Raw genomic sequence first — 12,045 nt, forward strand, 5'->3', positions numbered from 1 at the left:
TTCAGGTACTTGGAAAAATATGGAACGCTTCACGAATTTGCGTGTCATCCTTGCGCAGGGGCCATGCTAATCTTCTCTGTATCGTTCCAATTTTAGTATATGTGCTGCCGAAGCGAGCACCTGTCTCTGCCTCTTGAGTGACGGAAGAAGAATAGGCGTGCAACATCACCCCTGACATGTTGATGTTTCTTGCCCTGGATTGAACCCAGGATTTCTCCCACACAGGCAAGCTTCTAAAACTAAACTACAACCAAAGCTTATTTTTAAGTAATTTTAGTTCTTATCCTTATTTCCCAAATGGGCTTCTTGGTAGAAAATATCATGTCTTATAGAGCATATTTAACAAAGTACATGCAAAAATATTAAAGAATATAAATTTAAATAATAGGATTCATCATTTTCTTGTGTTTCATTCTGGGAACCAAGGGACAAAGTTTCTAAATGCTCCTCTAGGGTTTATCTTTGTATAAGGCAGAACCTAGTTAACTGAATAAAATGTTAACTAAGCCTACAGTGTCTCAAGGAAAAACTGAAGACTGAAAATAATATGTACAAATGGCAGTTAAAGGACCCGGGTTCAATTCCAAGCTTATAACTGCCTGTAACTCCAGTTCCACAGTCACACACAAAAGCAAAATATCAATGTACATAAAATAAAAATAAATCATTTTTTTAAATATTTGGAATTAGGTTGAGGGAGTGCTATAACTTAATGGTAGAATGCTTCCCTAAATTCAAGCCCCAATTCTGAAAAGTTGGGGAAAAAAAACTTTGATTTGGTTTCTTGCAAATAACCTTTGAAAGCAGAAAGTGAGCCTGGCTGGAACTACTGTCTGAGTGCAATATAACATAGCCTTTATTTAAATCTCCTAAGATGTGATGGTGAATAATGATAGACTCTACATATCACTACCTTATGACAAATATATTGATAGTAACTGACTAAAGGCAGTAAGTAAAATACATCCACTATAAATCACACTGATAGTGGAAATTTTTATTCCATACTATGGATGGAAGCCAGGGCCTTATATATACTAGATAAGAGTATACTAGACAAAATATATACCACAAAACAAAATCCCCAGGTCTATATTTTACTAAGCCTTTTTTTTTCTCCAGTGCCTTCTCTCTCATCTACACCTCCACCTTTTTTTTTCTGATGTTTGAAATTCCATTTATACAGTCAAATAATTTAGCATAGGTGCCATTTCACTTTCTTATTTGGGGGCAAATTCTCATGCCCACCTCCATCCCTCTCACATAGTATAATTGCTGACTGATGGTTTTTCACATAAATTATATCTGATTTATATCACCAACAACATGTAAAGTTAATATTTCACTCCAAATTTAAAGAGGAAAAATGAACATTCACATCAAAACTTTTTTTTATTCTTCTCTCATATATTACATCCTGAGTGCAGCTTCCTGTCCCACCTCTCCTCCCAGTCCCTCTCCCCAACACCTCTCCTCTTCCCCAGATCCACTCTTCCACTCCTCCTTCTTTCCCTTCAGAAAAGATCAGACCTCCCAGAGATCTCAACCAAACAAGTTATACTAAGACTGGACACAAACCCTTATTAAGGCTTAACTAGGCAACCCAGTAGGAGGAAAGGGTCCCTAAAGCAGGCAAAAGAGTTAGCAACAGCCCCAGCTCCCACTTCTAGAGTTTCCACAAGAAGACCAAGCTACAAAACCACAACATATATACAGAGGACCTAGGTTACACCCATGCAGGCTCCCTGATTGTCAGTTCAGTCCCTAAGAGCTCCCATGGGCCCAGATTAGTCGACTCTGTGGGTTTTCTTATGGTGTCCTTAACTCCTTTGGCTCCTACAATCCTTCCTCCCCTTCTTCCAAAGGATTCCCCAAGCTCCATCTAATGTTTGACTGTGGCTCTCTGCATTTGAAGCCTCTCTGATGACCATTATGCTAGGTTCCTTAAAGACCTATCTTTTGGCATTTTGGAAAGCAATTTGGCAATGTGTAAAATTAGCGAAAATTGTTCATATATTTTGCCCTAGTAATTGCTCTTCTAAGACTCTATTGTAAGAAAATAATACAAGTGTGAAATAATCTTTGCACTTAATAATGTTCCTTTTATTACCTATGATAGAGAAAATGCAGAACAATATAGTCAATAATAAAGAAATGCATAAATAAATTATAATAAATCCCCTTGAAGGGATATGATTCAGCCATTTTAAAATAGTAGTCACAGCAGTTGAGATGGCTCAGTAGGTAAAGGTAAAGGAACTTCTCACATAATCCAATCCCTGGAACTCTCATTAGTGGGGGGGGGGCACATATGACATGCCACGTGGAGATCAGATGACAATTTTGTGAAGCCACACACAACACATGATAGATTTAAAAAAAAAAGTGGCCCCTGACATGGTAGTACATGCCTTTAATCCCAGCAGTTGGAAGGTAAAGGCAGGTGATCTCTCTGAATTTGAGGCCAACATGATCTACAGAGTGAGTCCCAGGTCAACCACAGCTACATAGTGAGCCATCTCAAAATAACAAAATAAAGGGGAGGGGGAAGAAAACCTTAGCATGGGAAATGTTCTCATATCTAGTGAAAAGATAAGATACAAAATTATATAGACAAAAAATGCTGTACTAATATAAATTTACCTCCAAAAGAGCTTTAAAAAAAATCATGGATCTTGATGAAGTGAATGCCAAAATATTAGCTGTGGTGATCAACAAATGGTGAACAAATATAGATGGTAAACGAATGGTGAGCAGAGACAGTAAAATTAGCTGAGAAGAAGAAGAGCACTTGTTTAGCATGAGTGAGGCCAAGTTCAATCCCCTGTGCTGGAAAATAAAAGGAAGGAAAGAAAGGAGGAAATGTAGCTGTAGAATCTAAATGACTGCTAAAGAAGTCTCCACTGTAATTTGGGAAGGGCTCAGTGCATAGGATCAAATCCTGTACTTCACAAATGCTAACCAAACCCTATGCCCCAGCCCCCAACTTTTTTTTCTGAAAAATATTATAATAAAATGATGGAAAAAAGAATAAATTGCTTTTACAATAAAAAAATCTTTACTTGTGCATTATACTTATTGCTATGTAAAATTTAAATGTAATAATTACTAGAGGATATATACAAAATGATAGTAGTTATGTTACAATTGTATGAGTATAGGTGGTAATTTCTCCTTACTTAAAATTCCCAGTTATACTACTCCACAATATTTAAATAAATTTATATCTTTTCATATTTTATTAGAAGGTACAAAGTAAATTATAAATACATGAAAGTCACAATATGCATAAATTTTAACACATGTATTAACTGCCTAATGTTTGTCTGATTTTCTGTTAGGTCTGCATAAATGTATAATAATAAACATAGCTATGGCTAAAGAGATGGCTCAAGGTTAAAAGCACTTATTCTTGCAGAGGACCCAGATTCAGTTCCAAGCACCCACATGATGGAATATACCTATCCAAGATGCCAGTTCCAGTGTATGTAACACTTCTCCTGGCCTCTATAGGTACCAGGCACACATGCAGGCAAAATACTCATACACATAAAATAAATAAATCTTTAAAAAATAATAAACACATCCAGTATTTGAACACTATAAAGATTAAGCTTTCTAGAAATAAAATTTAAGGTATTTCTAAAGCCAAATGAACTTTCTTAGAAAATAAAAACAGACTATTTAAATTTTTATATATATATATATAATAAAATCTGGGCCTTGTGCATGCTAGCAAGCAGCCTGTCAGTGAGCTGAGTCTCAGACTACCATTCATTACATTTCATTTATTGATCTTCTAGTACCTTTGCTGAACTTGTTGATTACTTATAATGTCATTTAGCAGATTATTTAGCCTGTAAGTCTTTTTAAATTATAACATTTACTTGTACTTAATTGTTAGTAAAAAGTTATTATAAGGTTCAATATCTTGGGATATCTTTTTTTTTTTTTTTTTTTTTTTTTTTCGAGACAGGGTTTCTCTGTATAGTCCTGGCCGTCCTGGAACTCACTTTGTAGACCAGGCTGGCCTCGAACTCAGAAATCCACCTGTCTCTGCCTCCCAAGTGCTGGGATTAAAGGCATGCGCCACCACCGCCCGGCTATCTTGGGATATCAACATGGCTCAGTAGTTAAAGCCATGAAGTCTGAAGAGCAGTCGGGTGCTCTTACCCACTGAGCCATCTCACCAGCCCTCACATTTTCTAATTTCAAAATTTACTACAAAGCTATACTGTAATAATGACATAGGGAAAGACAGTGGAAGAGAATAAAGTCCAGAAATAAACCTTTACAGTATGGTTAACAGACTTTGAACAAGGGTACTAAGACAAATCCAACAGAGAAAAGGTCTTCTACAAATGATGCTAAACAACTTGCTACCCCACATGCAGAAGAATAAAGTTGAACTCCTTTTTCACACCATATACAAACAAACTGAAGGGGCTGGAGAGGTGGCTCAGTGATTAAGAGCCCTTGCTGCTCTTGCAGAAGATCCAGGTTCAGTTCCCAGCACACATGAGGTGGCTTACAATTGTTTAACTCCAGCTCAAGAGGATCTGATACCGTCTTCTAACCTCTGCAGCCACCAGGCATACATGTGGCATACATACTTATATGAAGGCATTCATACACAAAAATCTTTTTTTTTCAAAAACAAGCACAAAATGATCATAAACACAAATATAAGAATTTTTTTTAATGTCAGGGACTGGAGCTATTGCTCAATGGTTAAGATTACCTACTATTCTTCCAAAGGACCAAAATTTATTCCCAGCAGGACAGACTCACAACTACCTGTAACTCCAGTTCCTAGAACATCCAATGGCTCTGGCTTCCATAGACACCTGCCCTCACTTGCACATACCCACAGAAATAGATGAATACACATATATCCATAATTAAAAATGTAAAAAGCTAAGTCCATCAAGGCCAGGCCTTTTCTAAAGAGAAACAGAGGAGGACAGGGCAGGGACTAGGAGGAGAGGGGGGAAGGGAAACTGCAGTTGGGATGCAAAATAAATTCAAATTAAAAAATATATATATGTGTGTGTGTGTATAAACACTAAAAAATTAATCTTAAATTTCAATTACATTTTTACTTATTTTGTGTGGAAGGTGACACATATGCAGATTAGAGGACAATTACGAAAATTAATTTTCTCCTTCTACCATGTATATCTTAGGAATCACACTTGGGTTAGGCTCAGCAAGAGGTACCTTTCTTTATCTGCTGAGCCATCTAACTCGCCCTAAAACCCTCACAGGAAAATACAGCAACAGGTGCTAGAAATTGTGCATCCATGAGGACCTGAGCTTGGACCCTCAAACACCCACATGTCAAATCCCTACAGTGTTAAGATATAAAGTTGTACACTGCAGAAGCTTCATATGACTAACTGTAGAAAAGTGAAATGTACATCACTTCATATGGTTAGTTCAGTATATTTTTATATCTAGCAGACTGACAAATCTGCACACCTATACTGCTAGCACTGGGAAGGCAGAAATGGAAGGTTCAGTATGACTTGCAGGCCAGCCAGTCTTACCCAATCAGTGAGCTCTAGGTTCAGTGTGAGACCCTGTCTAGAAAAATAAGGGGGGAGGCTGGAGAGATGTTCAGTGGTTAAGAGCAAATCTTGCAGGGGACCTGAGTACAGCTCCAGGAGATCTGGAGCCTCTGGCCTCTATACACACCTGTATTCACATGCCAAACCCACATACAGACACATATCTGTACATGCTTAAAAATAAATCTTTAAAACAAACATCACCCAAGTTATCATGAGAAAAATTATATTTTTACTAACCTGAATATTCTGTATTTCAGTTAGAGACTCTCTGTTGAAATTTGATATGTTCGTGAAGAGTCTGTCAATTATTTCTTGTAGTCTCCATGAATTACCAGTTATGATCAGGGTTTTAATAGTTTCTGAAATAACAATAAATAGTAAGTGTGCTATGAATTTATCACAATTGGTTTGTTAGCAAAGCACTGTCAAAGCATTATCAAAGCACTACCTAGATATTTAGCCAAATAAACACAGCATTAAGTAAAAACTGAAAATAAAACTTCTTTTAGCTAAAGATAGGGAACAATTGCCACTGGGATTAACTTGAACTTGATCATTCTCAGAAAGTAAAATGTATTGGCTTCACAAAGACTAATGTTATAATAGATAAAGTTAAAACTACTACAAAACATTAGCAATGCCTTCCAACTTAAAAAAAATAAATAGAAAATTGAGGAGAGTAGATATATATCCTGTAAAACTGAAATATTTATTATTACTTGCAAGCATTAGTCAAACATTAATTTATGCTGGTTCTGAAGTATTGGTCTTGCTTTGTAAGGAAAAGAAATGACATGTTCAATTAGAGACAACATTGTCCAGTTACTGAATCTGTATAAATGATGTCACTATTTTCTAAACAATCTGAGCACCAGATCCTCCACATAGCCAAAGCTTACTAGGCCATGGAATTCATTAAAGAAAAAAAACATGATGGAGACTCAAACTGATACCTTACATATCAAAATTGAGAAATTTTTTCCAACCTATTGTAACACAGTTTCAATAAGGTACATCGTTTCCTTTCCTTCTGGCTATCATACAAAATGCAAAGTGTTACTATATTTATTCATAAAAATACTAAAAAAGCATCTCCTTACTGTGCTAAAAAGGTATGTCTGTAAGGTTATGTGTGCAATTGGGATTCAGAAACTCGTACCTGCTACACAAGTGCTATAACTATCCTTCAACTTCGACAAACACATCTTTAATCTGCTACAATTATCATTTTCACCTAAATGTTAGAAAATAGATTCAAATAAAAACTTCACAAAGCAAATTATGTTCAAATATTTGTATAGCACATGGGAACTCTATCTTCTTGTGATGGCTAGTTTATGTCAACTTGAAACACACTAATTACCTGAAAAGAGGGGACTGCAGGTGGGGAAAAAAAAGCCTCTGCAAGATCCAGCTGTAGGGCATTTTCTTAATCAGTGATTGATGGAGGAGAGCCCAGCTCATTATGGGTGGGGCCATCCCTGGGCTGGTGGGCCTAGGTTCTATAAGAAAGCAGGCTGAGCAAGCCACAATGAGTAAGCCCGTAAGTGGCACCCCTCCATGGCTTCTGCATCAGCTCCTGCCTCTGGGTAGCTGCACTGTTTGACTTCCTGTCCTGACTTCATTTGGTGATCAGAGATCAGAAAATGTAAGCCTAATAAACCCCTTCCTCCCCAACTCGATTTTGGTCATGATGTTTCATCACAGTAATATTAAACCTAACTAAGACACCACTGGATAAGTGGAAATATTTCAGAAAATATACCACACCTACCTTTAACACTATAGATGATAAGATATATTTGAAAAACTAAATATCTTTTCTTCTTCCCATAACTTATTTAATGTAAAGATTCATATGAAATAACTTTTCAGATGAAAATAATAATTTCAAAAAAAAAATTAGCCAGGTGTGGTGGCACACGCCTTTAATCCCAGTACTGGGGAGGCAGAAGCAGGCAGATTTCTGAGTTCGAGGTCAGCCTGGTCTACAGAGTGAGTTCCAGGACAGTAAGGGCTACACAGAGAAACACTGTCTCGAAAAACCAAAAAAAGAAAAGAAAAAAGAAAATAATAATTTCAAAATAGTTCTGATCTTTTCAAAATACATTTTCAGTGTCAAGCAGTTCAACAACTTGATTGACACCAGCAGAAGCAATGGCATACTGTAGTCCTTTAGTATAAAATGCAGTCAGAAAAGCTGGGTAGGGAATAGAAATCACATAGCTGAATAAGGGTTACACTAGAAAGGAGAAATTTACCATTAAAAGAAGCTCACAGAAGAGCTTCTAAATGCAATCTTCCTAAGATGTGAAGACAGCATGTCACATTAAAATCGTATCAAGCAAAATTGTACACTGGAAACAAAAACAAAATGCTTAAACAAAGCTATCAGGATAAAGTATAATTTATGGCATGATTTCAGTCTATCTAATTTAAAAAGATTCCTGCTAGCTAAAGCTCTGGCATGATTCTCTTGTGGTGACCCTGTTAACTACCCTCAATTAATGCTAATTAGACAAAAAAAGATTCTACATACAGTGATAATAGAAAATAAACATTTTCCCTGTCATTGAAGAAGGAAATTTCTATTATGACATAGAAAAATCTACAAAAAGGCCTGTCTGTGTGCCCCTCCCCAGGCAACCTCAGTGACCTCCACTGGCTCAACCAGTCAGTCAAAAGCCAAAGCTGCTCAAAGGTCTATCCGGGTCAGTTCAAGATTCTATTTCATAGCACAATGATTACATTAGAAAAGAACAAAAAGTGAGATGTGATGGCTCATTCCTGTAATCTAAGTACTTGAGAAGCCAGCCTATACTATAGAGTGAGACCCCCATCTCAGAAAAGATGGTAGTAGGGGTCAGGGGAGGTGGGATGAGCATGTGCATAGTGCTTCAGAATCAAGGTTTTTATCAGATGCATACTCTATACAGGAAACATTTTGTAAAATGGGTTCAACTTCTAGAACTGAAAAAAGTGGAAACAGTGTAGAATAGTAATAAAGTGCTTCAGTAATAGAGCACTTAACCTAGTAAGAACAAAGGGACCTCAAAAAATGAAGTCACATCTTAGGTGACATAAATAGAAAATAACTATAGGACAAGTGACAAACTAAGAAAACTATAGGGAAAAAATACACAAAATACACATGAAGAAGGGAAACATACACACTACCACCACCAGGAACAACAACAAAATAACAAGAATCAACAGTCATTGGTCATTAATATCTGTCAACATCAATGGACTCAATTCCCCAATTAAAAGACACAGGCTAGGGGCTGGAGAGATGGCTTAGCAGTTAAGACCACTGACCACACGGGGCGTGGTGGCGCACACCTTTAGTTCCAGCACTTAGGAGGCAGAGGCAGGTGGATTTCTGAGTTTGAGGCCAGCCTGGTCTACAGAGTGAGTGCCAGGACAGCCAAGGCTACACAGAGAAATCCTGCCTGGAAAAACCAAAAAAAAAAAAAAAAGACCACTGACCATTCTTCCAAAGGTCCTGAGTTCAAATCTCAAATCGTAGCAACCACATGATGGCTCACAACCATCCGTATCAAGATCTAACTCTCTCTTCTCGAGTGACTGAAGACAACTACAGTGTACTTAGACATAATAAATAAATAAATATTTTTTAAAAGGCACAGGCTAACAACTGGATAGTGAACAGGATCCACACTTTTGCTGAATACAAAAAATACACCTCAGCAACAAAGACATTACCTTAGAATAAGGGGCTGGAAAAAAAAGTTTTCCAAGCAAACAGACCCAAGAACATCAACTTTACAAAGTACCCACAGAAAATACTTTTGGGAGATGGTGCTCAAATCCAGGGTCTAGTGATTGCTAGTCAAACAAACGACAACCACAGCCTGATGGTACTTTCTTATTATTATAACCTGTTTCCTTCTGTTATCCCTTATAGCTAAGCCTCTTTCTTCCTTCTTTCCTTCCTTCCTTCCTTCCTTCCTTCCTTCCTTCCTTCCTTCCTTTCTCTCTAAGGTAAACTGTGTTATATTGGGGTTTTTGTTGTTTTTTTCCTGTCTCTTTTTCCCCCCAAGACAGGGGGGAAAGTCTATTAAACAGGTGTTACTCTGACTGTCCTGGAACTTGCTCTGTAGAAAAGGCTGGCCTCAAACACAAAGTTCTGCCTGCTTCTGCCTCCTGAGTGCTGGAATTAAAGGTCCATGCCACCAGTGCTCAGCTAGTTCTTCTCTCTAGAATTTTTTGTAATTAAAACTTTTTTCATATAATATATTTTGATCATATTATTTTTTTCTGTCTCAACTCCTCCCAGATGCTACCCACCTCCCTACCTATCCAACTTAATGGCCAGATAGATAAATAGATAGAGAGGCAGACAGACAGATATATAGATATAGATATATAGAGAGATGGATATATATATATATATATATATATATATATATATATAAACAAAAAATCAGTAAGACAAAAATTAAACAAGCAAAAATTCCCTTCCCCCCCAAAAAAAACCCACAGAGTCTGTTTTGTATTGACCAACATGCATGGTGCATGCCATAGAGTGTTGTTGATATCCAGTGACACTCCATTAGAGAAAACTGATTTTTTTCCCCTTTTCTAGCAGGCATCAGTTGCAAATAGCTTCTTGATTAGAAGTAGGACTCTGTCCTCCTCCTTTTTACAGTACTGGGACTTTGTTTGTCCTTGAGCCTGCTATCACAGCCTGTGAGTATCAATCCTGTTACATCTGGATCACATTGTTTTCTTATCCACTACCACTGACCCTTACAGTCTTTCTGCCACCTCTTCCACATAAGCCATGCTCTACTTGACAAAGAACACTCAGCGTAAGAACTCTTTTGTTGTGGTTACTGTGGCCACCAAAGGCTATGTATATCTACTTAAACTGTAATTCAATTAATAAATGAATTTCTACTTGCTGAGAACAATATATTAGGCACTGTGGTTTCCTAACTATAAACAATGTAAACTGCACAAAATTATAGCCAGCCCTTAATATCTAGATCTGCATATGTATTCAAGGAGCTTTAAAATATTTGTAAAAGACCAGGAGCAGTAGATCAGGCCTGTGTGAAGCAGGAGAATCACTTGAGGCCTGGACTTCCCAATCATCCTGAACAACAGGAAGCTGTGTAATTCATCAGAAAATGAATGCAACTAGAGTTCATCACATTAAGCAAATTAAGTCAGTTTCAAAAGACATACATTGTATAGCAGTGGTGGCTCACAACTTTAGCTGCAGCTCTTGAGAAGCAGAGCCAAGCAGATCTCTGTGAGTTCTAAGGTCAGCCTGGTCTACATAGAGAGTAGTTCCAGGACAGTCAGGGCTACAAAGAGAGATCTTGTCTCAAAAAACAAATGTGTTTCCTGTCATTAATGGGTCTTAGACTTTATAGATGTACAAAATCATCTGTGTACTGATGACATGAAAGTAGAAACAAGCAGTTTGGCACACGCCTTTATCCCAGCACTCTGGAGGCAGAGGCAGGCGAATTTCTGAGTGAGTTCAAGGCCCACAGAGTGAGTTCTAGAACAGCCAAAGCTACACAGAGACCCCATGTTATGTTATCTAATTAATTAATTAATTAAACAAACTAAAAACAGGAAAAATAAAATGTATAGGAGGACTGCATAGATTATACAAACTCTTAAATTTTATATAAAGAACGTGAGCAGTGGAGGATTAGGAGAATCCTCCACATATACCAAAAGTTGCTTACAAAAGAGATCAGTCAAAAGGTTAATAAAACCAAAAGATAAATAATTAAGTCTCCACACAAGGTATTTTTAACTTTCCATTCCTAACAGAATTCACTAGCTATTTAGAGAATTAGTAAACAAAATCTCACAATTAGGCATTATGGTATTTTCATAGTAACAGAAAAACAAGAGGCTTATCTGAATTCTCATGTGAATTTTCAAATCAGCAACAAAAATCAACATCAAGTGTTTCTAAGGGACCAGAGGCATACAGCTCAGTGGCAGAGTATATGCTTAGCATGTCTGAAGGGCTTCATCTTTAACACACACACACACACACACACACACACACACACACACACACAAACTAATCATGATCATTTTAAAAATTAAGGACATAACTGATAATACCGTTGCTATCTTTGTATACAATATGAATGAAACACACAAGTTATTAGGTTTTGATAGATTCATTCAATAAACATTTAACAATAGCTAACAAGACATACTTCCCTCCCTTAAGGAACTTACAATCATTTTCACACATGGTATATGTTGATACACATCCTCCAATCAACCAAGTTTTCAAAGTTATGCCATCTTAAAATGATAGTAACACACTCTAACTTTATAATTGATTGAAATATGGCATAAAGAAGTTAACTTGCGGGCTGGAGAGATGGCTCAGCGGTTAAGAGCACTGACTGCTCTTCCAAAGGTCCTGAGTTCAAATCCCAGCAACCACATGGTGGCTCACAACCAT

The 12,045-nt window shown here is 37.1% G+C and overlaps 1 protein-coding gene and 1 non-coding gene across 3 annotated transcripts in view; both read right to left on the reverse strand.

The window, feature by feature from the left end:
* Tex11 (testis expressed 11) overlaps positions 1-12,045 on the reverse strand; it is a 205,034-nt gene that overhangs the window by 188,845 nt on the left and 4,144 nt on the right. For both annotated transcript variants that reach the window (XM_021187817.1, XM_021187818.1), the window contains exon 3: positions 5,811-5,932. In XM_021187817.1, coding sequence (XP_021043476.1) covers positions 5,811-5,932 — 122 coding nt within the window. The remainder of the gene's footprint in view (positions 1-5,810; positions 5,933-12,045) is intronic.
* LOC115063260 lies at positions 14-120 on the reverse strand. Its single transcript, XR_003843126.1, has one exon. It is a non-coding gene; the product is annotated as a U6 spliceosomal RNA (small nuclear RNA).

Source organism: Mus pahari, chromosome X (genome assembly GCF_900095145.1).
Source record: "Mus pahari chromosome X, PAHARI_EIJ_v1.1, whole genome shotgun sequence".
Classification (NCBI taxonomy): Eukaryota; Metazoa; Chordata; class Mammalia; order Rodentia; family Muridae; genus Mus; species Mus pahari.